At 48.4% G+C, this 27,839-nt stretch overlaps 4 protein-coding genes across 7 annotated transcripts; 2 read left to right on the forward strand and 2 right to left on the reverse strand.

The window, feature by feature from the left end:
- Position 1: 1 nt before the first annotated feature.
- On the reverse strand, positions 2-9,481 carry LRRC41 (leucine rich repeat containing 41). The gene is made up of 10 exons (XM_085232298.1): positions 9,316-9,481; positions 9,144-9,230; positions 8,676-8,746; positions 6,681-7,842; positions 5,046-5,291; positions 4,451-4,615; positions 3,752-3,850; positions 3,140-3,262; positions 2,185-2,260; positions 2-936 (listed from the first exon to the last, which is right to left on the reverse strand). The coding sequence occupies exons 1-10, from the start codon at positions 9,422-9,424 to the stop codon at positions 702-704; spliced, it is 2,373 nt and encodes a 790-aa protein (XP_085088424.1). The 5' UTR covers positions 9,425-9,481; the 3' UTR covers positions 2-701.
- A 239-nt stretch (positions 9,482-9,720) lies between these two features.
- Positions 9,721-11,190, forward strand: UQCRH (ubiquinol-cytochrome c reductase hinge protein). 2 transcript variants are annotated; one of them, XM_085232304.1, is made up of 5 exons: positions 9,721-9,859; positions 9,964-9,987; positions 10,132-10,293; positions 10,458-10,538; positions 10,928-11,190. In XM_085232304.1, exons 1-4 carry the CDS (start codon positions 9,818-9,820, stop codon positions 10,500-10,502), a joined length of 273 nt encoding a protein of 90 aa, XP_085088430.1. In that variant the 5' UTR covers positions 9,721-9,817; the 3' UTR covers positions 10,503-10,538; positions 10,928-11,190. The 2 variants fall into 2 exon arrangements, with proteins under 2 accessions (XP_085088430.1, XP_003208853.1); XM_003208805.5 differs by lacking the exon at positions 10,458-10,538 and having other exon boundaries at positions 9,726-9,859.
- Positions 11,191-12,113: 923 nt separating this feature from the next.
- NSUN4 (NOP2/Sun RNA methyltransferase 4) lies at positions 12,114-15,558 on the forward strand. Of its 3 annotated transcripts, none has more exons than XM_010716160.4 (6): positions 12,114-12,265; positions 12,571-12,977; positions 13,734-13,888; positions 14,065-14,219; positions 14,710-14,834; positions 15,031-15,558. In XM_010716160.4, the coding sequence occupies exons 1-6, from the start codon at positions 12,167-12,169 to the stop codon at positions 15,302-15,304; spliced, it is 1,215 nt and encodes a 404-aa protein (XP_010714462.1). In that variant the 5' UTR covers positions 12,114-12,166; the 3' UTR covers positions 15,305-15,558. The 3 variants fall into 3 exon arrangements, with proteins under 3 accessions (XP_010714462.1, XP_019474344.1, XP_085088429.1); XM_019618799.3 differs by having other exon boundaries at positions 12,124-12,261; positions 12,636-12,977; XM_085232303.1 differs by having other exon boundaries at positions 12,139-12,265; positions 12,636-12,977.
- A 67-nt stretch (positions 15,559-15,625) lies between these two features.
- On the reverse strand, positions 15,626-27,818 carry LOC100550655 (vitamin D3 hydroxylase-associated protein-like). Its single transcript, XM_010716158.4, has 15 exons — positions 23,497-27,818; positions 22,549-22,662; positions 22,070-22,213; positions 21,178-21,311; positions 20,595-20,801; positions 20,156-20,196; positions 19,694-19,818; positions 19,428-19,553; positions 19,162-19,259; positions 18,919-19,018; positions 18,387-18,430; positions 17,926-17,965; positions 17,299-17,407; positions 16,963-17,108; positions 15,626-16,866 (listed from the first exon to the last, which is right to left on the reverse strand). The coding sequence occupies exons 1-15, from the start codon at positions 23,689-23,691 to the stop codon at positions 16,741-16,743; spliced, it is 1,749 nt and encodes a 582-aa protein (XP_010714460.2). The 5' UTR covers positions 23,692-27,818; the 3' UTR covers positions 15,626-16,740.
- Positions 27,819-27,839: the final 21 nt, after the last annotated feature.

Below are 27,839 nucleotides of genomic sequence, written 5' to 3' on the forward strand. Positions count from 1 at the left end.
ATGAGTCTTAATTCTGTTTTTATTATAAAAATGTTACAAAAAAAACCCCAACTATTCAAAGCCTCTGAAAAAAAAAGATGCAGACAGTAGATAGGGGCAAGATGAGTCATTTTCCCAGATACCTTGATAAATGATTGCTAAGAAACAGCAAGTACTTTGTATGCAACTTTTTTTATAAGGTAAACAAAAGGTTGAAGGAGATCTAAGTTTTTTTTTTTCCCTCCTCATTTTAAGTGGAGGGAGAAGTTCTTATTTGAAGGATCACAGGCTAACAGAATGGCTGATGTTGAAAGGGATGTCTCTATATCCTCCTCTTCAATCCCAGTGCTCAGAAGCTGCATCACCTAGATGTGCTGGTCAGGGTCCGTGTTCAGACAGCTTTTAAGTGTCTCTAGGAGTGGAGATATTTATGGATATGACATTGGGTAAACCAACATGAAACCTGTACAAAAACCCTGGTCCAGAGGTCTGCAGGATATCATAGAAACTTGTTTAGTGTGTCTGTCCCAGTTAAATGGAGAAATACCCAAATGGTCACCTATATCACTTCACTGTGTACCTCTTGAGAGGAACAGAAAAGTGACAAGAACTGTTCCCTGCTTGAACTGGGAAAAGAAAACCCCCATCTGTGCTAAGTTTTAGTGGCTATGGACTGAAGTGTTTTAGTTCAAGCTGATCAGCTTTCTCTTGCCCTGTGTCCTTTACATGACACTGATGTAGTCAGCAAAGGCCTGAGAAGAGTCCCATGAGTCATTGACCACACTGCACACTGCTCTGAGACGCCGAAGTGCTTCTTGAGCTGTTTCAGCATCCTGATCCAGCCAATTTTGAAAGAGCCTTAAGTGGGTGAACTGAATCTTCCCCCCTCTCTGCTGGATGTAGCCTTCCAGCTTCTTTGTGAATTCCAGGAGCCCATCAGGTTTGATGCAATTTGAGCTGCAAAAAGAAAAGAAAAAGAAGGACAAAAAAAGTCACTAAGAGGCTAGGCAATAATTTGAGCAGTTACTGCTCCACCTAATAGCTGTCTTATGAGGATGTTTCAATGCAAACTTCCCTCAGCAATACAAAGTGATGAATGAGTCATTAATTTAAACTGGGGGAAAAAAAACAATCTCCTGAACACAACAATATGAAGGGCTGGAAGTTTTTAAAAACTTTTTAACTACGGGAGGAAACCATGAAACTTACTCTCCTGGCCTCCGAATGAATGGCTGGAGTAGTTCTCACTATGACCTTAAAATCCTGTTGGACTCAAGCTTCTGTCAATACCCTTCAGTCTCATAGCAGCTGACTGGACCCAAGGGACTTCACCCAGTCCACAGCTCCCAGTGCAGCCCTCAGTACTAAGGGATCAGTTCTCTCTTAGAAAGCGTGGAGAGGAGATGTCAGATGCACGTGTTTCTAGATTAAAAGATCATTTCTCTTGCACAGATGCATAAATAGATAGAAAGTTTCACAAGATTTAATCTTGTGAAGAGCATGTAGTAGCCAAGTGGAGATGACAATTTCAGGATGCCAGACTGCTGAAAGGATGGCTATGGTTAGATTCTCATGCCTGCACACTGCCACTAAGCTGAACCGTTAGGATGTAAGTGGGATTAAAATCAAGTAAAACAGTCAGTATTGCAGAAATGCCACCCTCCACTTGCTTTTGTGAAGGTTACTGTCTGTGTTTATGGCCATTCAGGCTCAAAAAAAAAAAAAAAAAGGAATAGTTCAGGTTGAAAACCAAAGAAGATGAAAGGAAGCATTCACAGGATCCATTCACATGATCTGACAGGGAATTACAGTACTTTCCCTGTGCTGGAGCAGTGGGAACAGAGCTGTTCATGCTGATGGCTATGAATAAGTGTAGGTACATACATTAGTTCTAACCTTAAGAGCAAGGAGGGTGTGCACTAGCCTCCCAGGGGAGCAGAAAATGAAAGCTGCTTTTAAGATGGAACTTTGATTCATTTATAAATGTGACAGTGCAACATCTCAGGGAGCATGGCTTGGCCTTAGTCAGTGGAGTTCCCTGAGATTTTTAAGTGCTCACTGCAGCATTCTCTAAGTTCTTCTTGTGCATGAGTTCTCTTATGTAAAGAAAAAAAAATCTGTGCTCGGGCTTTTATTGCTGTTCTGAGCCTAGCTGAGCTCTGGCCATCCTGAAACAAATTCAGTGTGTTTAGAGCAACAGAATACCTGACATCCAGTTGGCAAAGAGAAGAGGAGGAATCTTCAGAGAAAATGTCTGCCAAGGCAACCAGCCTGTGATTCCCTAGGAGGGAAGAAATGCAGCTGTTAGTTCCCAGCTTGCATCTATCTTAAATATTTGAATGGTCAAGGGGCTGAGACATTAATAGAGAAGGGAGGCTGAAAGCATGCATGCCCAGCATAAAGGACTCATCTTCAGTTTGTCCTTAAAGCGATTTAGCTCTCTTTAACGCTGAGGTGATGGGAATATTTGCTGACAGGACAGATTATTTCACTAAAAAAGCCCTGATTTTGTTTGTTTGAAGAGTGGAAATGTAGCTTTGTTTTAAAAATGGACAGAAGCCAAGGTTTAAACACAAATCTCGGTAATAAAAATGCATTTCAGGTGATCCCTTTTGTTTCATTAAAAGATCAGAAAACACTTGAAATGCTTTTCTCAGACACTTCTTCTTGGCCTATAATCCAAAAAGGCAATTACTTCTGTAAATTCAGCTTTGACACAAACTCTTCCTGTACTAGGTCCTGTCCTTTCAGTGGCCACCAAGAATTCTTAAAGCTTCTGAAGCATAAAATACCCCAACTTAAGCAAAAAATTTGTGCCTCTGGATGAGAAGCATCACCAGATGCACTGCACCAGATCACTCACTGTTCAGTTGCATCTGGAGTCATGCTGATACCTGCTTTTGCCACAGAGGTAAGCAACTGTAATGCTCATGTGGCACCTGGGTGCTTCATACATTGTTGAATGCAACTGAAATTCTTCCTATAAAAAAGTTACCTAGCCCACCCTCGCTTGGTGAACTAAGTGACAAAATTGATGCTGTTCATGCAATATGTTAAAGTTCAGCACTAAGATCACAGGCTAGCAATGGTCCTAACTACAACCCTGAAGCTACCCCTGCAAAGCTGGTCTAAAGTCAAGGCTGACATCTATGGTACTCACCAAGGCGATTCCCAGGCAGTTTGAGGCTCTTCAAAGATGAATTTCTCTTTACTGTATTGATTATTTCTGACAAAAACTCAGCAGTGCAGCTTTCAAACAGCCGGCAGAAAGAGAACGTTATTTCTGTGGAAGAAATGGATTGTCAGTACATGTTAGTACTCCCTTTGTGCTTAATTATTCCACAATTACATCCTTCAGACAGCTCCAGACTTTAATCTATTTGCAAGAACAAAGCTTCCCTGGCAGCAGACCACATATGAGAGCACTACCATTCCAACAACATAAAGATGGCAATCCTTACACCAGGGAGGTGACTTTGCCAGCTGACCCAGTTAAAAGCTGATCTGCTCTGCAGGTTAAAAATCTTTGTTTTATAGCCGAGTTGATGGACTCTTCCTGAAGCACATGCCAACTTTGCATCTGATCTTCTCTGCCCTGCTAGTACAGAGAGCCAGACATTCTCACTCTTCCAGCATTTACAGATCTATCCCTGGGACACCCGACTTTTTGCTTAATGTTGCACATCCAAATACCACCTCCTAAGCATCAGCCAGCCAAACACAGCCACCTGCAGCACCTTTCCAGGCACCAGTGCCCAGGAGTGTGCTGTACCTTGTAGCATGGGATCCTGAAGCAAAAGCAGAACTTCCTTCTGGTGGTCAGCCAGGTTCACATCATGAAAGCTCAGCTTCTTCAAGTTTGGATTACACTCTAAAAGCCAAACAAGTTCTCAGGTAAAGTACTGTGTGGTCTTAGGATTAAAAAAAAAAAAAAAAAAAAAAAAAAAAAAAAAAAAAAAAACCACCAAAAAACAACTGATGTAACTAACAGCTAACACCCAGAAACTGTACTGTACCGTGGATAAACTACTGGATTGTGGATAATTAAAAAGAAACCATCCTGTTGTGCAGAATCATCCACATGTTCAACAGAGAAATGGGGATGGCTGGCACCCATTTTCTTTTTTCAGGTAATTCCAAGGATTTCCGCACTGAAAGAACAGACCCACCCAAGCTGGTTCCAAACTAAAAAGACGTGGATGTGGCAAGAGCTCAGAGTTTAGATGCAGGAGGTTCAGGTACCTGAGCAACTAAGGACTGCTGGCAGATGTGCCCCAGCAGCTTGCGCAGCGGAAACACTGCCAAACTAAAGCTGGGCACAGCAGAACTACCAGCGAGGGCTAACTAAATCAGACACTGACAGAGTCCAAGCTAACTGACAAACAAGCAGTGATACACCAGGGATGGGAGATGGCAGCAAGGAAGTTATTCCATGTATCACAGTGATACTACCTACACGTTAGCAGAGTACCTTTGAGTGCCTGCAAAAGGAGCCCAAGCTCTAGAGACGAAGGCAGTGTGGCACTGTCAAGGGACAACTGCTGAAGGGACTTTGATGCCTTAAGCACTGGCAGCAGGAATGCGGTGTGCAGAGGTTCCCTGGGGAATCGGATCTCCAGCTGCTCCAGGCAGCACTCTAAGACAAGAAGAAGAAAAAAAAAAACAATGAAAGAGATTGGTCTAGTGTACCTGTCTTCAGCATAGCTAGGTCCTGCAGCAACCAAAAATCTGTGTGCCCTTTTATCATTTAGGTTGGTAGGAAGAGCAGACGCTCCTAAACAATTTAAAGACCTGGTGGGTACATTTCCTGTGGGCTGCACGGACAGTCGTGGCTAGCAGTTTAGTCCCAGCCTTGTGCTGTATCAGGTTGGCGTGCAGCAGTAAGATGCTTTGTCAAAGACTCCGGCTCCAAAGGAGTACATCATAGACTAGGAATGATGGTGCATCACCATCTCAATCAGAAAGGGGAGGCTGTAATCACTTAATTACATGCCACTGTGACAATGCAGAGTTCAGCTCTCATTTACGTGCCACATCCCACTCATTGCTCAGAATCAGTTTCCTACCTGGGATTTCTGCATCACCGCAGCTTGGATTCCCCTCTGGCCTGTTTCCCTCCAGTTGGCTTTTGAGGTCAAAGCTGACTGAGAGTGTGTGGAGCCGAGGAAAGACACTCAGGATGCAGCGAACAAGCTCCATGCAGGGCATGTGGGAAAAGACATCGCTCACACGCAGCACACGGAGGCAGCAGTCTGAGTGTTGGGAGAGGGCCCGGAGCCCCGAGAGGATGCAGAAGATGTTAGCACCCAGGCCTGGAACAGCATTTGTAGAGAAAGGAGTTAGACGTGTCTGTACAGACACCGGTGCATATGCAGCTGGAGCTATATCAACAGTGGAACTTTCAGCCCAGTGCCAAGCAATGAGTGCAAAGGCTAAATTCACAGTTCCTCCTAGGTACTCTATCCATACATGCTTAAGTTACAGGACTGACTATACAGAGGAGATGGAGATCTAATTCTTTCCTTCTCCCTCTCTGGACAGTCTTTCAGCACAAGGCTGTAGGCTGTTTTCAGATAGATCAGGCCCGTCCTCTCTTGCTAGCATTTGTCTTTGTATAAATACTTGCTGAAACGCAGAGGAGCATGCAAACATCCAGTTCTCCTGGGACCTGGCACTGCCAAAGAAATTCTTTACAACTGTATAATGCTCTATTCCAGGCATACTCAGAAATCAGACTGGTCAGAATAAAAAGAATTATGTTTCACCTCAACTTTGTCATTCTGTATATGTTCCACATGGTTACAGGACAGGATGCAAGGATGCAAGACCAAAATTGAGTATATTCAAGGGGGTTGAAATTAGATTATCATTATAGGCCTTTTCAACCCAGGCCATTCTGTAATTCTATTTCCTTCCGCTAGTAAAAATTAATCCAAGAGCCTTTCATTGAATCAAATAAAGGGAGAAATCCATATTGCAAGAATGGACCATAATATCTTTGAGGATACAGAATTATGCAGTTCGTGTTTGACTTTTAAGTGTTTTGCTTTGGTCTTTTGCAAAGATCAACACTTAAAGATGCAAAACCAGTAAGTGACAGATTTGTGTCCAGACCAACAGACGTACAAAATTATCACAGGCCCATTTTCCCCAGTTCAATACCCACAGAGCTTCCTATGCTTCATTCTCTGCACATTACCACTGTCCATTATCAGTCATTCATCCTGTCACTCACCCAAATGGGTTTGTGCATCCACATGGAAAAATGCTCAGCAGATTCCTTTGAACATTCCTGGAGAAACCTGCAGGCTCAGGCCCTGCCACATCTCCCCACAAAGAAGGAGAGGAGCCAGCACCTGACCAGAGTTTGGTTTGCCACCCATTCTGTCTCTGGGCCACCCCATCTGTCCTTGTGATCCTTCTGGGTTTCCATTACATCTCCTTTCTCCACCCCTGATGTGCTGTGCTTTTGCAGCTGCATGTTTTCATATCAGCACCATTTCAGACATAAAGATTCCTCCTGTATTCCTGACTGTCTTCTAGCACTCGAGCAAGTCCTCACTCTCATTGAACATCTCTACTAATGCCATTCTCAAGATCAGGAATCAATACTCTTACAACGCTTGTTTCAATAAAAAAAAAAAATCAGTAAGTCAGACCAAATCACAGCTGAAAGGAAACATCCTGTTCACACCACTAACCATTGTAAGACAGAACCAGGTTTTCTAAAGACACCCAGGAACTTAGCAGGTTACTCAGAGTCCGACACGTGTCACCAGTCAAAGGAATGGAGAACAGTTCCAGCGTGGACACACTTCGGAAGCGATGAGCAGCTTTTAGAGAGAAGATCCCAGTGGATCCTCTTCTTTTACAGCCAGCGTGGCCACAGCACGGAGATCCTGTGGAGGAACTAGTCCAGTTATCAGTGTTTTCTCCCTCTGTTACGGTGTTTTGGTCAACTGACACAGAGCTGTCCTCTCTAGCAACAGTAAAAACAAAATCATACAGGTCATCCAGGTCAGCACAAAGCCCCCTGCTTCGTCTGAGGCAGCGGCGTTTCTTCCCTACTGCAGATTTCATCCGTCTGCGTGACTTTCGAAGAACAGAGCGATGGGACAGCTGTTCTGAGAAGTAAGAAGACCCTCCTTGTCTGCTCGTGTGGTCACAGGACACCTTGATGTTTGCCTCCTCACAGGCTTGGTTCTCCGAAGAACAACAGTTCAGTCCAGAGAGGGCAGTGTTCTGGCCAGTGCCAGCCACCGATCCGTTCACCTCTGCTTGCATATCGGCCTTCTCCAGAGCTCTAGGGGACTCCTGGTGCTCACCATCACTCCACTCCCTCTCACTGCAGCAGCCCTTCTCAGATTGCTCTTGTGTTGACTTCTGGCTTTGAGCATCGCCCTCCTCACTGCAAAGACCACACGGGCTGCAGTGATATGTAAGAGCATTTCCTGACCGCCAAAACCCAGCACTCATGCTCAAAATGAGAACAAGAAGAAGCGTGTCAGGCACAGGCCAGGCACACATGGACACGTGGCTAACAGAGCCATGGTGAATCAGCCGGTGAAGGAGTAAAACCAGTGAGCGCCTGATGGACTGGTCAGAGGAGAGGAGGTGCTGGAACTTCAGGATCCGCAATGAGCCAGCCAGGTTCTCAAGAACTTTTTGGTTGTGCTCTGCAGCGAGCTCCACCGCACCCTGCAGCATGTTGCACAGAGTAAGCTGGCTAACGTGAGGTGAGCTGTGGAGCAGTGGTGAGAAATGATGGTCGTTGAGACGCCAGTCGGAGGAAACATCCAAGACACCATGAAGAACGTTTGAGAAGAATGTTTCAAAGAACTTCTTCCTCCAGCAGGGTATATTCTGCAATTAAATCACCTTAGAGTCAACCAGGATAAAAACTACACAACAGGGTCGTGTTAACAAAAAGTCAGCCACCACCTTTCTCACTCTCTTTGAATCAAATTATTATGCAGGTAAACGCAGTATCCAACAAAGTTACAGCTAGCACAACTAGCTTCCTAATTCTCAACATCCTTCCTCTAAGTATTTGTTCAAAATACGGTGCTGCTCCCACTGTTATCTTTTCATCCTGCTCTCGTCTATTTTATACATATTCAATAGTTCAAAACCAAAGCTAAATCACATTTCTGCCAAGTAAAGAACACACCATCAGGAATTTTCGTCCCAAGAGGCCATGGGTAATTTGGTGACCCTATCCTCACCCTATACTTGGCTTGCGAAATAGACTGGTGGAGCAGATCTCCAGGAGAGATCCTTCCTCACTGGTAGTCAGCTCTTAAATGGGTCTAGGAGAGGTGGAGCCAGGCTCCACCCCTTCAACAGCACAGGTGATTTGCCTTCACCTATGCTCCCACGGCTGACTCATTGCTCGCCTCAGGTGATTAATCAGAGGTTCAGGCAGTGATTCAGCAGCCCCATACACTTTTTACCTTCTGTTCCCCTAAAACCTGCATCTGCAAAGACAGAGTTTATTCTTTCAGCACACTTACTGCAAGTGATAGCAAGGCTGTGTACAGTTCATTTCTCACAGTAGATGCTTATTTCCCATAATTATTCTTACACAAGAGCCGTGCCTTGATCCCAAGCTCTATAAACACGTGTGTCAGCAGTGCTCAGCAAACATGGCATGCTTGAGTAAAACCAGAACCTGGGTGTCAACGCAGTTTCCTCACCTCTGAGTTGGGGGGCCTGGTTTTCATCACGTCATCCCACAGTTTGCGCCAGATGGGCTGCGTGGACAGTCCTGAAAAATGAAACCAGGTGCTCTCAGCCCTTCTTCCCCAGCTAGAAGTCCTGCTCAGTGCTCCCACAGACACGGGCAGGCAATGGAAGTGGGGGGCATGCAGGGTCAGACTGGGATGAGGAATATCTTCTAAATTCATCCCTCAGAGTGCGATGAGGTAAAGGCTTAAGGTGAATCAAATTAATGCCTAGTGCTCCTGCCTGGAGCGTCCCCCTTGGTTGGGCTTCTCTCCCATTGAGCTGGGATCCCTTCAGTTTGGAGTGCATCCCTTCCCTCCGGGTTTGGGGGGCTGTGATCCTTCTAGGCTTGGAGTTACCTCCCTCCAGGTTTGGGGGTGCATCCCTCCAGGGTTAAGAGAACCCCCTAGACCCGTCTCCTCGTCCCCCACCCCCCTTACCTGCTCTCCGCGCAGCAGCCTCGGCTCGCTCCAGACGGAACACGGAGAGCAGCGGCAGGAGCCCCCGCAGGAGGTGTCCGGGTAGCGCTGCGGAGAGCGAGAAGGAGACGGCGGCAGCGTGCGGACAGGTCCCGCACCCAGCACCCCGCGCCGCCGCCGCCCCGCGCCTTACCCCACACGTCGGGCTCCAGGGCCGCCATGCTGCGGCTCACGGCCGCCGCGCTCAGCGCTTGCAGGCTGCGCGGCCCCTCTGCCAACGTCGCGTCCCTCGGCGCCGCCATCTTGGGAGGGGCGAGCCCCGCCTCCCTGCTTCCACCGCCATTGTGGGGGGTTGGGGAGGAAGAGCTGGCGGCCATCTTGAGAAGGTGGCAAAGAGATTCCCCTTTCTCGCTCTAGAACCGAGCAGGCCGGCGTAGCGAGGGTGGATCAGCAGATAGAGTGCTGCAGCGAGGGCGAAACACGTCCGGTTACAGTGTTGTGATTTCTGGAGATAAATTGGGGGGGGGGAAACAGAAAGCTGGCAGCCATGTTGAGGAGGTCAGGGGTGCGGCCATGTTGGGAGGGGAAGCGCTAAAGGCGGGAAAAGATCTGAAACCTCTTTTGGCTCACTTCCGCTTCCGGAGCGGAGAGTGGCACTTCCAGCGGGTGACCCTGGTTAGTCCTCTCGTACCGCCATGGGTCTGCGAGATACCGTTGTTCACGCCGGGGAGCCCGAGGTGAGCGGAGCCGGGTGGGGCGGAGTGCGGGGAGCGCGCTGCGAGCCAGGACGAGGCCCGGTGTCAGGGCGGACGATAACGGCTGTGCTTTGCTTTGTCCGCAGGAGGAAGAGGAGGAGGAGCTGGTGGTGAGTCGGGGAGCGGGGTGGAGGGCCGGGGAGCATGCGGCGGGCTCGGGCTGCGGGCCCCGGCTGCCATCCGGGCCTTTAAGACGATGAAATCTGAGGTAAACCGCCGCCTTCGGGCTCTCTGCGCTTATGGCGTGCCCGCAGGACCCCCTCACCACCATCAGGGAGCACTGTGAGCAGACGGAGAAGTGCGTGAAGGCGCGGGAGCGTCTGGAGCTGTGCGATGCGAGGGTGTCCTCTCGGTCCCACACAGAGGAGCAGTGCACGGAGGAGCTCTTCGACTTTCTGCACGCTCGGGACCACTGCGTAAGTGCAGCGCTGCTGCGTGGTACATCTCAACGGTGCTGGGAGCTGAAAGGCTTCCGGCTGTGCTCCTGAGCATAAAGGCAGTCCGGGTGTGAGAATGGGTTGCTGCTGAGTCGTGGAAGGAGCTCTTAAGAACTGTGGACTTAATGCTTTTCTCCCTGAAGGAGGTGGAGGTCAACGTCTTCTCCCAGATAACTGCGATAGGATAAGAGATAATGGCCTTAAGCTGTACCAGGGGAGTGCAGGTGGGGTATTTGGAAAAATTTATTCACAGAAAAAGCTGTGATGTGCTGGCACAGCTGCTCAGGGAGGTGGTGGGATCACCGTCCCTGGAGGTGTCCCAGGACTGTGCAGATGTGGCACTGAGGGATGTGGGCAGTGGGCATGATGGGGTGGGTTGGGGTTGGACTGGGTGATCTTAGAGGTCTTTTCCATGACTTACCTTTTCAAGCTTGAAAGCTTTCTAAGAAATCTAGTTAGTTTGCTTGAATTAACTTGCTGCAAAAAAATAAGGAGAGCAGATAGGGCCATGGTGACCTGGAGAGCCAAGAGCCTGGTGGTAAAGCTGTGATGGTTCCCAGCCCTTTTGTACTGGGAGAACTATCAGTCGCTGAGCACTTTGTCTCCTTTTCAGGTTGCACACAAACTCTTCAGTAAGCTGAAGTGAATGCAGGAGTGATTGTCCATCTGATTCTACAGTCCATCAGAAGAGCCTCGTCGGTTCACAGTACTGCTTCTGCCTGTTTATTGCCAGTGTGAAGTACAAAGTGGCTTCTTGGCAGTGACTGAGCACCAGAATGTCACTGTGTCTGTTCTCATTGAAGATGTGCAGCTACACAAAAACTACGTGAATGTTCTGTAATTTTCCATATTAAACATTTAAAGTTCCTGTGCAAATGCTCTCAGTTTATTTCATAGTCCTTGTAGTGCTCATTTATACTGGTATGGAGTTATAATGAAAGTAGTGAGGCTCAAAGCCCACCCCACCTGCTTGTAGCCAGGAGAGACTTTTTCTCCCTTGTAGGAATGTCCTTTCTGTGCACTGCTGATGAGCAGAGGCTGGTGCCATCCCACTGGTAAGAACTCACCTGTTGGAGCAGCAGACACCGCTGAACTTATGACTGATGCTGTTCATTCAGTGAGTTGTGACTAGATTGGTCTTTCCAGAGACATTGCTACCCAGAGGAAGTGAAGGGAGGCAATTATGATTCCTATAACACTTCACCCCTGTGAGCTATGAAGTCATGCCATTCCTGTTTAATATGCCTTCAGAGGAAAGCCTTCAGCTGCCCCTATTGCTAGCAGAGGTTGGAGAAGACTGTTATTGTCACCTGTGTGTTGTGGCCCAGAGCAACTGTCCATGGGGCTGCAGGTGGGCACAGTGGTGGTGCTCTGGGGCACCTCTGCTGTAGTACCGCTGTAAGCACCAGCCCCTTCTGCTGCCCTGGGGCTGTGGTGCAGTGAGATTGAATTCTCAAATCACAGAACATCCAGAGACAGGAGGGGCCCGAGGGATCATAAAGTGTAACCTATCAGTTCAGGCTCTGCCATTCTGCTTCAGGGCAGGAGGTTTAACAAAGGAATACTACAGGGCTGTTTCCTTGGGCAGCAAATACTTCCTCAGCTCTTTGACCAAGCAAAATGGCTTGGTCACCTTTTAAATGCGGCTACTATTAGTGCAGCAGTAGCAGCGATGCGATCCTTTTGCTGGGGGTTCTCAAGCTCAATCCCTAACGGCTCCAAACAGCTCTATTCGTACAGCTGTAAGGTCCGCATCAGGCCGGCTCCGTTACCACGTTCCCCCGGCAGCCTCGAACCCGAGGGAAGGCTGGGAGCTCCGGTCCCGCCCCGGAAGGCGCTGCTGAGCGCGGCCATGGCGGCACGGAGCGGGAGGGCGGCGATGCTGCTGCGGAAAGGTCCTGTGCTGGGGCTGAGCCCGGTGCCTCGGCGGTACCTCTACAAGAAGAAGTGGGTGAGAAGGGGGGGAGCTCCGCGCTTGTTTTCTTCGATCCGTCGCTGTGCCTCTCCCATCGCACCTCCTTTTTCTGTCCCCATTTCGTCCTCTTTACCCCCCCCCAGCTCTGTTACTTCTGCACCCTTTTCCCTCTCCCCAGTACACCCATCGCGGCTCTCATTGCACCCTCCTGCACCCGTCACCACTTTTATCCCAGGTTACACCCCATACCCCTCTCCCTGAGCCCTCCTGCCTTTCCCCTCCTAAATGCTCCGAGTTTTGGGCTCCCAGCCCCTTCACCCCTTGGATGTCTCTCTCCAAAGGCCACCACCTCCCCGCGCATCCCGGCCACACGCCTGGCACTGCACCACTTTGACACCACTTACAGCCTGCAGCTGCAGGAGCGCTGGCCGGCCGTGCGTGCCGCAATGCTGTGCGAGCAGAAGTACGGAGCCCTGCTCAACAACTTCGCCCCTGCCGACCTGATTGCCCAGCAGCTGGAGCTGCTCAGCGCCACCGATTTCGTTTCTGAAGCTGCCAGAAGGGCGCGGTGTTGGCAAGAGAGTGCGGATGTAGAAGCGGAGAGGAGGAAGACTTCCCTGGAAGGGTCTGGTGGAGATGGGACGATGGTGCCAACAGAGACGTCACCGCTGCTTCATGCCTCTGTCAGCTCCAACATCAAGTGCTACACCTTCCCCAGGGGCGACATCTCACGCTTCCGTCCTGCGTGGTGAGATGGTTCTCCTGCTTCCTTCGCTCCACTGTTAACCATAGTTACACAGGCACATTTGGCAAAACAACCAACAAAAAAACATTTTAGTTGACATTAATGGTGTTGGCTGTAGCCACCCAGTCAGGCTTCTGGTAATGCGTTATTGACTGCCCCATATCTGGAGGTGCCCAAGGCTGGGTTGGATGGGGCCCTAGGCAGTCAGAGCTGGTGGGGGGCCACCCAGCTTATGGTAGGGGTTGGAGCTGACTGATCTGTCCATAAGGCCGCTTCCAACCTAGCCATGCTGTGATTCCATGAGTCTTTGCTTCTATAACTGTTCCTGCTACAAACCAACATTGGTAGTTGTAATGCTGTAATCTATAATGTGATAGAAAGCACAGCGATAGTAGTGGGGTGGTACAGTCCTAGGCTGCAGCAAATGAGAACAAACCCAAATACAGCAGCCATGGACACAGAAACAAAGGAAGAAAAAACTTCTTACCCTTAGATGTTCTCCAGAGAGATACCCTCACCTCTACTGCCAACCCTTAAATGAGGTCTGGGAAGGGCTGGATCCTGGCTCCACCCCTTCTGGTCACTCCCCGCGTTGGCCCTGCCTTCCCACCAGGTGCTCCATCACTGCTTCAAGCCGTGACAGCATTTCTGCTGTACCCGTGTCAGGCTGTTAGCACCAGCTCCTTTTGGCCATGCTCTTCTTAGTTTCCAATTGTATTTTTTTCCCTTGCTTTCTATATGCAAAATGGTGGTTTCCAGGCCAGACTCTCTTGGGATCCTCAGCTACTATCTCATGGATGCAGCATCCCTCCTGCCCGTTTTGGCCCTCAATGTGCAGCTGGATGACCTCGTCCTGGACCTCTGTGCAGCTCCAGGTGGCAAGACACTGGCACTGCTGCAGACTGGGGCTTGTGGTAAGTGGAGGAGTTGTTCCTCAGCCCTATTCTGTTAGCAAAGCTGAGATGGAGAGAGTGTGGGGTACATGATGGTGCCTCTCTGTTCATCTTTTCTGCTTATAGGAGTTAGTGTGTTGTTGTTTTTCTTTCCAGAGTGAATTTCTCAGCATGCTGTTTCTCATCTCTCACCTCAGGGCATCTGGCAGCCAATGATGTCTCCTTTTCCCGAACAAAGAGGTTGTACCACATTCTCAATAGCTACATTCCCAAGGAAATCAGGGAGACTGTGAGCATTACATCGCATGATGGAAGAAACTGGGGGGAGCTGCAAGGTGGAACTTTTCATAAGGTGAATGATTGGAAACCAGTGAAAGGAACCATAGAATGGTTGGGTTAAAAGGGACCTTAAAGCCCATCCAGTTCCAGTCCCTGCTGTGGACTGGTTACCCCCACCAGCTCAGGCAGCCCAGGGCCCCATCTGACCTGGGCACCTCCAGGGATGGGGCATCCACACCTCAGCCTGTGCCAGCACCTCACATCCAGTTTAGTTTCTTTCTGTTTCAGAGGAGGACAGCAGCTCACCCAACAGTGTAATTGTATAGTTTTGCATAGCTTGATATGCTGAACAAGAGCTAAAACTAAGCCAGATATAGATTAATATTTCCTCTGGCTGTACCCTGGGCCCTGAGTTGTACTTTTGTCTGGTGGCATAAGCTAGGCAAGGTACAGAGGGCTGCATTTGTCTGCCTGGTGTGGTGGAAGTATTGGGTGAGGTGGTGCGGGGGGATTTCTGAGACAGACCAGGGCCCAGAGCTGATGTAGGATCTGTGCTGCTGCAGGTCCTTGTGGATGTGCCCTGCACAACAGACAGGCACTCTGTCATGGAGGAGGAAAACAACATCTTCCACAAAATGCGAACCAAGGAGCGCCAGATGTTGCCAATGCTGCAGTTGCAGCTACTGATGTGAGTGAGCTTGAAGCTGTTTTGTTGCTGTATGTGCAAGCACTGAAACCTCTTCTTACTTACCCTACTTACTTATCCTAGTCAAGAGCTCTCCCCACCTCATATGGGTTATTTGCTGGCTTCCTTATTACGGTGCTGTTGTCCCATACTTTCCTCTTCCTCCCCTGATGGTGTGTTTGTTCTATCTTGTCCATAGGGCCGGGATCCTTGCTGCCAAACCAGAAGGAGAGGTGGTGTACTCCACGTGCTCCCTCTCTCAGCTGCAGAATGAACACGTGGTCGAGAGAGCGATAGACATTGCAGAAACCCAATTCAACATCACTGTCCACGTTGAGGACCTGAGCCACTTCAGGATGCTCTTCCAGGACACGTTTTGTTTCTTCTCAGGTTGCCGACTGGGGGAGCTCGTTCTTCCTCACCTCACAGCCAACTTTGGGCCACTGTATTTCTGCAAGTTACGCCGAGCATAAGGGATGGCAGATCTGGGCTTGGGGCAGCTTAGCTTTCCTCACTGCACTTCTCTGGGCCATCACGTTTGGAACTTACGTTGTTTCCCCATTGCTGGCTATCATGAAATACCCTGAATGTCCAGGGAGAGCATATTTAAAGGATATTTATTTTTCTTTTTAAATGTCTCAGATGGGCTAAATTGTTTTCATCTTATGTGAACAGGTTCAGGATAATAAATACTAGCTGGAGATGGATCTCTGGCTTTCTCCAGGTCTCTACTCTCCTGTCTGCTTTTAGAAAAAGCAGCTTAAGATCCTGAAAGAAGAGGACCTGAAGAATGTTCCTCTGCTGAGGTTGGAAATATGCTCATGATGCTTGAGATCTGCTGGTAGAAAGAGCTCAGTGCTGTAGAGAGGGATGTGTTGCCATCTCCCACAGACAGGCAGAGAGGCTGAGAGGGGTGCGAGCATTGCCACATGTGCTGGATGCTGCATAATGGCCAGTGGGAAAGCGTATGATTTTGGGTAATAGCTGCACTCGTATGATTGTATCCATCAGTGGAGGGTTACTCAAGTTTATTATAACATTTTTATTTTTGTGGGCAGAATAGTGGTACAGTAATAGATAGACACGGATGTGTTCCATGCAGGGCTGTTAGCCACATAGTTGCATACTCTACCAGCAAGAAAACACTACGAAGTTTTGGAATCCTTTTCCCTTATCCTTGCCCTGCTTCTTGCAAGAGGCTGCGTAGATGGAAATGAAAGTGACCGCCTATCCATATCCATCTTTTCAGGAAGGTGCAGTTCATGGATTGTTGATCATTTGAGCTCAGCATAAGCCAGTCCTGCTGTCTGCGTGACATCTCTGATAAGACAAGTGTTGGTGTGACTGCACAGTGTGCTGGTGGGGAATGCTGCATAGTTCTTACTGCAGCAACAGTGACTGTTTTCAGCCACTGGTGCAAAGAGGGGGAAAAGGTGAACGAGGAGCAGAGGAATGGGGGACAGGTGTGTTGTGAAGCTGCAGTGTCCAGGTGGAATCTTTGGGTATTATCATTTTTCTTCAAAGGAAGACTGTGATGCAGGCAAGATTCCCTTTAACAAAGAAGTCTGGTGCTGTGAAGTCTTCATCAGTGTGATGAAGTGATGAAGTGCTGCAGGTTTTATGGTGATTTCTTGGTCTTTACCTCAGCTGGTTGGCTATTTAGAGGCAAGTCCAGCAATGTCTCCGCCAAGACAGGATAAGAAGGCAGACTTACAGCCCTTGTAATGGCTACTGAGGAAACGGCTGTGTCCTTTAACAGGATCTGTGCTCGTCAGCAAGAAGAGTGGTAGGAAATAGCTTTTCTTTCTTCCTTCCCTCCTTACTGTAATTCTAAGCCCTTCAGATTGCGAAAGGGAGAAGTGACGCAGAGCTGTCCCCTTCCCACCCTGCTGAGGTGGGATTGGAGGGGCTACGCTGCTCTCTTTGCTCGGCTGAGGGTCTCCACCTCTTTCATGAACCGGAGGCACAGTTCCTCCTGCCACGGCAATGCCACACATTGCACGGCCACGGGCAGTCCCACGGCTCCTTCCACAGCCTGCAGTGGGGACACAGGTGGTGAGGGGACGTTTAGGAGCTGCTGTTTTTGGTGACACCATCACTCTGAACATCCAGCACTTCCTGTGTCACATACCTGCTTCAGCATCCTGTCCCAGAGGTCATTACAGCATCCTCTGTAGAGCTTCAGCTCTTCCTCATCAGCCTCTGTCACTGTGCTGACAGGTACGACCCCAGCGGGGAAGTCGAGGACGTTGTACAGCATTGTAGAGGAGATGGCAGCTGAAAGAAGAAAAACAGCCAACATATGTGGCCATGGGCTCATGTTCCTTCAATTATATCCACGTTCTTTGAAGGCTCTGAGAAGCAGCTACTGCTTGGAGATGAGATTAATTAGGGCCGATCATCCACAAGTCCCAGTCCTGTTACAAGGCCAGTTCTTCCCCCCCAAGGGAGGCCAAAGCTCACTTACAGAGTAGTTTCCCAGGGAACCCTATGGTGAAGGCTGGCCCCAGCACAGGGCACAGCATGACATCCAGCTGCAGTTCCTTCCATTGGGTGATGAACTCAGCGCGGTACACCTGTGGGAGGAAATGGGAGACATGCCAGGACCATTTCAGTTTCTTTGGAGTATGCATGGCGGAGGAACCCTTTCTGGGTCACAGTGCTGCCACAGCAGATAGAGGTCACTACTGACCCAGTCCTGAAGTCCCACTGTGTGGAACCAGCTCTGCAGTCTCTTAGTGCTGATGTCCCCAAAGGGAGACAGCACTAAAATCCAGTGTATAAGCATCTGTCCCCACAGCACATGGACAAAATATGGACAGGAATTGGAAAGGTCGCTCCTTAGCTGGCCCTACTGCACTGGGACAACTGAGCATTGGCATTTGGGCATTGACCATTGTGCAGCCAGTGAAGTCTTGACTGGCTTGATCCGAAAGTCCCAGCTATGCCATTCTCAGCTCTCTTTTGTGCCTTTCTTTCTGTCTTCTTCCCAGCACCCCACTTTCTTAAATACTGACACCTCCACAAACCTGGAATTTGCCCTTAAGCCTCAACTCGTAACATGATGCTGGAGAGCACAATCCTCAAAACATACCTCTATTTGATGCTGATGATCCCACATCTCCTTCACTGACCTGTGAGTGGAAATCACAGCAACTTTTTATAGCCATTTTAAAGCATTTTGGTGAGGAAGAGAAAGTGCTCAAACAATTCTTCAGGTTGATAACCCTCAGTGATCTTAGCAATTACATAAAGTAATGTATCTTGCCCGATTTCTCCAAAGTTTCCTTTGGCATTTGGCCATACAGTTAAACAACAAATGTGTGGAAGATTTCTCTTCCTACCCAAGTCCCCTAATCCTTTGGTAACGCTAGGGACAGTGTAACACCAGAGGAGTGGGGAAACAAGCTCCTGAAATCTGAAGCATCCAGGGCAGGACAGGTCCTGAAGAAAGTGATTCAAAACCTGTTGTGAACCCAGCACCCTCCACCTCACTGCAGACAGAGAAGGTAAAGTTCATTTCCACAGACATTCCTGCAGAGGATGCTGTCCTACCTCATGCCACACAAGGCGTTCAGATAGTCGGCCATGCGGGGAAACTGGAAAGGAAAAGAGTTGCTGTTAGGGACGTGAGGTGGGGTGCATAACCTCCCAGCCAACATCCACTGCTGCCCTGCCTCAGCCCTTGAGGAGGGGTGTGACACTGCTTAAAAAGGCTCCACGTGGCTCTTGTTTTGCTTTGCTTCCAACCTAGGGATAGAGCTTCAAATCTGACTCCCCCTGCCACAGTATCCCAACGCATGGATTTGTAGGAAATCTGGCACCACTAGATCTAGCATTTGGAGAACCACTTGCTGTGGGCTCTGCACTGTTCTTTCACAGCTCTTAGCTGGTCTTGTTCTCGTTTTCCTTTGCACTGGATAAACCCCAGGAGAATCCTGGAAAAGACCTTCCCAAATCTCAGCATGTGCCTTGGCCTGAAGTGCCAGTGTTCCTAGTTGGAGGTGAATGCCAGTACCATCCCACTTTCAAGGATCTCAAAGCTTGCTGACACCACTCAGCTTTGAGAATGAAGCCAGGAACTCACCAGAGGTTTAAGAATCAGAGCCAGCATCTTCTTCCCAAGCCTTGGGATCCTGCAGAAATTCACCTGGGGTTTTAAGCTTGGATCTACAATATTTCCTGTACTGAAAGATGACAAAAGGAGGGGATCATGTCAGAGAAGCTGTGGGCCCTTTCTCAGAAAGCTGACTATCTCCTGTTTGGGGTGTGAAAAGAGCTAGTTTTGCTGTGAGTTGTGTTCATGGGCATGGGGAATACTTCTACTTACAACACATCCAACCAAGCACGGCCTCCATCAGCAAAAAATGTCTTCAAAAACAGTTCAGTCATGACATGGTGAATGTGAAGTGGAGAAAAGAGCACCAGCTGCATCAAAACATAAGATCATGTGGCAGCCTGAGGACGTGAATAATTTCCATGGCCTGACTATGGATGTAATTGTAGGCCTCTGGAATAGAAGCCTCCCTGGGCTCCTCACACTGCTGGGCATCCCTTTGCCATCCCAGCCGTCTCTGCTCCCATAGCGGTGCTCACCTTGTGCCCAGCTGCCTGAAGAGCCTCCTTGGTTTCATGCACTGCCCTCTGCATGCAAGGAGGCAATGGGAAGTAACCATCTGTGTCGTAGTATCCGATCCGCAGGGGAGCAGAGCTTGAGTACACCTGGAACAAAGGAGACACCAGTCTGGTGCTGCCTTCCTCCCATGCTGGCGTGTCTCAGTCTGATAAACCAAAAACCACACCAGTACTGTCAAGATAACTGGGTCCTTGAGGCATGCAGAACCCTTGAGGACAAGGCTCACCTCCTCACTGAAGGGGATGCGGGGCACGGTGGGATCCAGCCGGAACATCTCCTCGCAGAGCAGTGCCTTCATGCAGAGGGCCAGGCTGTCCACATCCCTTGCTATCGGCCCCAGTGCACACGGAACTGGCATGGGATGAGAGAAAATGTCTGTGGTAAACAACGTGGTGTGCCATCATGCAAGGAACCATTGGGCAATGAGGGGGGATGTTCTAGATGGGCCCCCAAACAAATCTTGTCTGTCTCAGCCCTCCTCGGGCCTGGAGGATGACAGAAGATCTCAGAGATGACATAACTTCACTGGGGTGACCCCAGAGAGACATGGCAATTTGCATCTGGGCTCCTTGAACCCAGATCAGTGTCCTACAAAGCGGACAGATAGAAGCAAACCTCAGCTTCTACCACATTCCACTCTCCCTGCTCTTCACAGCACCTGGAGAGAAACAGTCTGAAATTCACATACCTGACACAATCCCATTGATTGGGCCACTAATTCCAGACAGACTGCAGGAAAAGAAAAAAAGTATATTGTTATTTCAAGTAAAAGAAAAATATTCGCAACATGTCTGAATGCACTGTTAGTCTTCAGTTCAGGTCCTGAAATAGAATAAATTTGAACTGAGTAAAACAGAAAATCTTGATCAAAATGATAACAAAAAATCCCAAACAGTAACAAATCTTTGTTTAAATAAAAATTGTTCAGTTTTGGAGCTTTCAGAGATTTAAGGACTGAAACTCAGACAGGTCTGAATTCCCACTCCCTCACCAAAGACACCCTACATGAACAGGCAGTAGACCCATCTGCTTACTGACTCCTCCCTGAACATGGCAGGTAGGTGCACAAGGTGGGTGTGAGCTAAGAGTCTCCTAGCAGAGTGGGAAGAACAGACCCCAGCACCTACCTGAGCCTTTTGGCTGTGGGTTTGAGCCCACACAGCCCACAGAAGCTGCATGGAAGACGGATGCTACCACCGACGTCCGAGCCAATGCCCAGGAGGGAGCCTCCCCCTGCAATCAGAGCTCCCTCCCCTCCTGAGGAGCCCCCGGGGGTCTTCTGGTGGTTGAGGGGGTTCAGCGTCTGGCCAAAAATGAGATTGCTGCAGTCATAGCTGTGGAGTAAACCAGCAAGTAGGATGTAAGGAGCAGCCCAGCCCCTTTGAGTCAGTTGCCTGTCCCTTGCAGTGGGCTTACATGGCATAGCCAACCCCTCCTTCCACCCTGTAAATCCTTCAGACATGGCTCATTCCCATTAAGCCACCTCCCATGCACAAGTGCACTTGATGTCTTTTATGCCATGGTGGGATTTTTCCCCTTAATCTTATTGAAAAGCCATTTTCAGTTGAACTGAGATTGTTGGCAACAAACGGAAGTCAGATTTGTCTGGGAACATCTCAGGAGACAGGGAGAAGTCTGTCCCTAAAACCCATGAGCTACAGGCTGGGTTTTAGGTTCAGGAAGAGAGAAGTTTCTAATGATGTATGTTACTTGAAGAGGGATTGTGGCACATTGGTCTTAGCGAATGGGATGGCCCCTTGTCTCTTCAGAACCTTGACTAGGACACTGTCCTCCTGCTCTGGAGTGCCAAGGAACTTCACGAGCCCACAGGTTGATAGATGCCCCTGCAGAAAGGAGAGGTGACAATGGACAGTGTCAGCACAATTTCCCTGCTTTTTGGAAGGAATATCATAATCATAGAACAAGAACATGGTTGGGTTGGAAGGAACCTTAAAGCCTATCCAGTTCCCACCCCCTGCCATGGGCTGATTGCGCCCAGCAAATCAAGCTGCCCAGGGCCCCATCCAGCCTGGCCTTGAGCACCTTCTTTGGGCAGCTGTGCCAGCGCCTCACTGCCCTCTGAGTAAGATCTGGTGTTCTCTTTAGGGTGTACTAATCCACTCCCTTGCATGAAGGGCCAAGGATTCCCACTCCTATCATAAGCACAATGCTGCCAAACACAGGGTTAAGGCTTCTGAACCTATCCTTGCTCTTTTTCATGCTATTTCTCTCCCCTGACACAGATGCAACATTGCAGGCATTCTTTGTTCACTTGCTCAGGATCAAACCCAGAATCCTGCTGTCCAGGTGAAGCATCTGCTGAATGTTCAGGGAGGGAATGACAGCATGGTCCTTTTTCTGTTAGCCTTGGTGTCTGGGTCTTATTTTGGGCTCAGAGTCCTCTTAGCTGTGTTGGTAAATCAGCGTGGAGCTGATCACCTAAGGAATCATCAGAACTCAGCAGCAGCTCCTAACTGCCTGGGTTGCAGAAGCAATGAGATGTGGAGTCACAGCCCCAAGCCTAGCCAGGTTCCCATGTTCATCCACTTCACCACCCAGCCCAGCTCATGATGGGATGTTTCATGGGCACTAAGGGAAGCACCTCGTGGCCAATGTGATCCTTGATGCTGACAGGAATGCCATAGAGGAGTCCTTTCTCCCTCTGCTGTTGTATTTCCTGGAGCTGCTCCTCACACTCTGGGATGAAATACTGCACGCAGTTTGTCTGCTGGGTCACTTCCAGGGCCTTTTCCAGACAGACGGAGGAAGAGGTGTTAGTTAAGAGCAATGAAATGACGTGGCTGCATCCAGTAGCTATCTGGATCTTCAAAGTGAGAAGCTTGGTTTGAATGGTAACCCCCTCCCCAGAACATCTGAAAGGGCTCAAACCATCTGAAAGGGTTATTTGGTGATGGGTATGACCCACTAAACAGAGATATCCCTGTCCTTCTGTATCTTTATTCTGGTATCTGCTATATTAAAGACATGCCATAATCAGCAGTTCTAGCAAGTCACCATCCCATACATCACAGCACGGATAACATAAGCAATTTGCCCTTCAGGATGCAAATAGGCACTCACCTTCTGTATGTAAGTATAAAGGACAGTCCTGGGGGACAGAGACCCTTCCTGCAACCTCCCAGCAAGTTCCAGCAGGGGCAGGGACAGGATGGCATCTGTCTTGTCACTGGGGACCTGCAACAGAAAGATGAAGAAGAAAGTTTTTAAAATACATACTTGTAGCTGGGATGCTTTATCTCCAGATATTATTATTATTATAATATTACTGCTGTAAATGTTGAGTTGATTGACCTGGAACACGTGGAGAAGGAAACAGTTGCAGGAATGAAGGGTGTTAGAAATAAGTACTGCAGAATTCAGGGCTGCATTCATGCTGGCTGGGTGTGTGCCTGTCTCATTCACACACTTGTCATCTCCTGGTTGCTCACAAATGACACTGAGTGTCCTGTGTTTCATTAGTTAAGTTGGGTCAAATTTTCTGGGCAGTCTGAGAGGCCTTATTTGCTGGCAACCCTGGTAAAATTTCTTTTGAAGACTCTCCAGGGGCTACTAAGAACCCAGGTTTTACAACCAAGGATATTGGCGTGTGGACAGATGTGTTACCTTAGATTCAAGAAGAGTTTTTGCTTCTACCATATAGGCAAGAGACATTTTCATACCCCTAAGGATTTAAGGGTTTGGACCAAGTGGTGATCACCTTCATTGGTAATGACCTTCATTGGTTCAAATCCTCTAGATCTTCAAAGGCTTTGTCACCTTTGTCCGAAACCTCTTCCAAGTGTAATTCGCATCTCCCCGGCTGTAAGCTTTCACCACATCTCATCCAGCTCATCCAGCTTCAGAAGAAGTGATCTCCCTTCCTCCCAGGGCAGCCCTTGCTGAAGGCTGCCAGCACATCTCCCCTGGGATCATTATTATAAAAGCTATGGAGAGGTGAGCTAGGAGGAGGAGCTGAAGAACATGAGCAGACACCCCAGTGGGTCTTAGCTCCTTACGAGGATGGGTTACCTGCTCCCTGAACTGTTGGACAGCTTTTGCCATTTTCTTCACACCTTCATCCCGCGTCCTCCGAGCCTCTTCCATCTTCTTCTGGATGTGCCTTTTGCTCAGCCATTTCCAGACCACTACAGCTGCTGCCGAACCACAGAGAAGGGCAAGGGCAGCAGCAGGAGCCAGCTCTGTCTCTGGCAGGAGCTGTCTCATCACTTTGTGCGACTCTCTGGTCTTTGAGGATGGGTTGAGAATGAGAAGCAAGACAGGTGGGAGTGCTTCCCTGTCCCCCCAGATCAGTTCCTCCTCCCAGCACCACTGCTGTGGCTCAGCAAATAGTTTATAAACCCAAAGCTGACCTCTGCAGAGTTGCCTTCATTGGGGCATGAAGTGGAGAATGATTGACCGAAAAGTGCAACAGGTTAAGCATGCAGAGCTAGTGAACCCTGGCTGTATCGGGTGTATGCAGGCTGTCTGCGTTGCAGGAAGTTCTCTGCTGGGGAGGAAGAGCTGTCGGATCTGCTGAACAAAAGAAGCAAGGAAATAGCTTGGCTCCTGTTTCCTGCATAGCCTAGGAAGACAATGAAAGGAGGAAAAAAAAAAACAGTTTGAAAGCACAAGATTTCCCTGCACAGAGATGAGGATGGTATGATGAGAGGATGCATGTTTGTGGGGTACTTACCCATCCACCAAGATCTTTAAACCCATCCTACTCCCATAGCTGTCTAAGGCTGCTTCAGGAGCCCTATCAAAGAATCACAGAATCACTGAGGTTGGAAAAAAAAAAAACAACAGTAAGATCACCCAGTCCAGCCCCACCCCACCATGCCCATGTCCCTTGGTACCACATCCCCACATTTCTTGAACACTTCCAGGGACAGAGACTCCATCACTTCCCTGGGCAGCTGTGCCAAAGCATCACCACACTTTTAGAAAATAAGTTTTTCCTAATATCCAACATGAGCTTCCCCTGGTGCTCTCATCCTGTGAGACAGGGCTCAGCACTGCCACAATGCCTGCGTGCACCAGAACAAGTGGGTCCATGTCATGAATGAGCACACAGATATTGTGGTGAGTCCCACATGATTGCAGCCCAGAAGCAAAATATTCCCAACAGGCATTGAGACAGCCAGTGGCTGAGAGTAGCACGGACACCTCTTGCTACAAGGCCACAAGAGCATCTCCATGATCTGAGATGAAGGCAAGAACTTAGCAAACATCAGCCCCTGTGGAAAACATCAACTTTGGCATCCTCTGAAAAACAGGTTGGAGTGGACAGCAATTAACCAAGCTGTAACAAACTAAGCTGGTTATCTACTGTGCTCCTTTTCAGTGGCACCCTTGCTTAGTGGGCATGCTGGTGATGGGTCGATGGTTGGACTGGATGATCTTAGCGGTCTTTTCCAACCATAATGATTCTATGATTCTGTGAATACCCAAACCCGCTCCCAACCTCTTGGGATTTGTGCAAAGGCTTCCTAAGGAAGAGGTGTGCTCTTTGCACGTGGCAGTGACACAACCCCTGCACTGGGCTGAGCGGATGTGGGAGTTTATTCCTCTTGCTGAGAGGCATCAGAGCATTGGGTTCTCACATCCACTCACGCTCAGGGTCCCGTGCTCTGATCCTGCCCTTTAGACACTGCAAATGTTTAACAGAGACAAAGCCAGCTGTGTCCAAACCAACTCGGTGTTTCAAAGGGCAGTTTTATTAGTGAGAACAGCTGCACTTCCAGATGGCCGGATGCTGCTGAGGAAGCCCTTTTCCTATCAATGGACAAACGCTTTCACCTCCCTTGTAAAGTGGAGGCATAGCTCTTCCACCACAGCCTGCAGTGGGAACATAGGCAGCAAAAAGCAACCGAAGGGGAATGAAGGTTGAATCCATACAGAGGGATGGGATGGTTTCAAAATCCAAACTTGTTCTGCACCTTCTGAGTAGACCTTTGGGCCGCTGAGGCACTCCAAAAACCAGATGAAATGAGAGTCCCTAACAAGGAGAGGAGCAGCTACATAGAGGCAGATAGGCTGAGCTGTATGTGGATTCAAAGGGAAAGGGGATCAAGCGTTGCTTGGAAACCTGATGAGAAAGAGACCTCTGGCCTTGTGGGAAAAATGAGGCAGGGAATGTCCCAGATCAAATCTCAAGTCCCTAGCAGAGGAGTTAGTCTGCCTCTGAACTCACAGTTCAGAGTTTATTCATGAAGATAAACAGTCAAGGCCAAGCGCAGCACTTTTGCAATGATGTTATCACTCCACTCAATCCAGGCCTAAGGTCACAACGTCAAAGTAGTTGTGACTGTGCTTCCATGGGTTGCCAGGTAATACTACAGGTTTGTGCGTCACTTACTGCTAAGCCTCTTCCCTAAGCTTTAACAGGAGCTTCAATGCTGAGACACCATTATAATGTCCAATCATAGATACTGACCCTTCAAGGGCATCTACCTGCCTCCTTTTTGGACATTCTCCTAATTCAAAGTACAGTTCCAGGTTCATCAGCTTATAAGAGGCAAAGCTGATCCAGTCCCAGCACAAAGACTCCAGATAGATCTATAATTATTTTATAAATGATACACTGCCTATCATGCTTGGTGTTGGTGACATAGAAGAGAGAAGTTTTGAAATAATCACCCAATTTATTTTCTTTGCTGTCCATTCAGTGGTTTCCTCTTTTTGCTGTTATCCTGGTGCTGGGGATAGAAATAAAAATGCTTACCTGGTTGCATGTGGGGCTTTCAAATGTTGAGCAATGCAGGGAGAATAAGAGGAAGTACACTTAAGAGGGTCATGGGACAGAGCCAAAAAAGAAATGGAAGAATCCCTATCCTTTGGTGCTCATCTGACCCCTGAGACAGACAGCACTGTTATCGCTTCTCCTATTTCTGCAGACATCCTTCACAGTGCCTCACACAGAAAAAGGCAGCAGACCAACCCAGGCAGTCTGCTCCTGTTCCCAGCAGGGGTGTATCATTTCTGCTTCAAGAAGCAAGACAACACCAGCTTACTGTCATTAACCTCCACCCAACACCTGCAGCTCTCAAGCAGGCTGGTTTTCATTAGAACCTTTACATAAACAATCCTCCCTCCAATTTGGTAATTTTTGTCTTCTTTTTTTTTTTTTTTTTTTTTAAGTCAGATCAGCTTAGAATCCATTTTGATCAAAAAGACAAAGAATTAACCCTGAGGACTGTATCCCATATTCAAGATTTTTGTATCCATACATTCTGCTGTACTTTTCCAAAACAAAATATGTTGACTATGTTGCCCTGAAACAACTTTAAAGATATTTCAGAAGCTGCTGAAGTCATAATGAAATGGGCTGGTCTCCTCTAGAATTGTTCCGTTTGACTCAAGAGGGCTGAATAAATATTTTCTGGGAACTCTCCAGTTAGTGACTCATTTCAGCCTGGAATATTTATTGGAATCATAAGATTTTCATCAAAACACATGCTTTAATTCCAGTCAAAATCTATCAGCAGTTGCAGAACAGCACTAACCAACGTGAAACATCCTGTCAGAAACCTCCCATTACTGTAAATAGGTAGTATGGATCCTACTCACAACTCCTCCAGCTATACAGCTGCTGTCAACCAAGGTAATGCAGACATTTGTCCACAGCATTCCTATGTCCTCCATCATGCCATCATGCACAGGTCTGATCCTACTGAAAAATGATCTCAGACACATCTCAATCAATCAAATGATCTCAACAGCGTGATGGAGAACGATGAGGCTGTTCCCAGCTGCTCCATGGCTGGGCACAACATTTACTGCAAGAAGTTTGCTTTTCAGTGTCTCATCCCTGGGCATGCAGACAAGAGGAGGAAGCCAGATGAGCTGAATGCAGAGAAGAACAGTAATGGAGGTGGGGGAAGAGCAGTTTGGAACCATGCTTGGAGAGTTGAAACAGCTGTTTCAAAGTGAAAGGTGGATTAGTCCTAATTGCTGCTAATTTCACCCATTTCTGGACACTTGCTTTTAGTTACTTCCTCACTTGAGCATTGGCCATCACGTCTCTAATATCTTCTGTCACATTCTGTTAAACCAGGCAGTCCTATCTATGTCAGATACTGTAAGAGAACAGTGACCTGTCCTAACAATGTATGTATGTCCTGCTGGTACCAGTTCTTCTGGGGAGCTTCATGCGCTCCCAGTATTGCAACAAGACAAAGTTTACCCTGCAGAATGAAGAAAAATAAGCAGATATAAGTCTTTATTAAAATTCTCCTGAATAATCAAAGCAAAGCCTACAGCCAGGATGTTGTGCTGGACACAGGAGGAACAGGAAACCTGGAGTGCAATGGCTAGGTCAAGGACAGCATACAATTTTCACTTTACACAGTGAAGCTGGAAATACCAGAACT

Source organism: Meleagris gallopavo, chromosome 10, assembly GCF_905368555.1.
Source record: "Meleagris gallopavo chromosome 10, MGAL_WU_HG_1.1, whole genome shotgun sequence".
NCBI classification, from domain to species: Eukaryota; Metazoa; Chordata; class Aves; order Galliformes; family Phasianidae; genus Meleagris; species Meleagris gallopavo.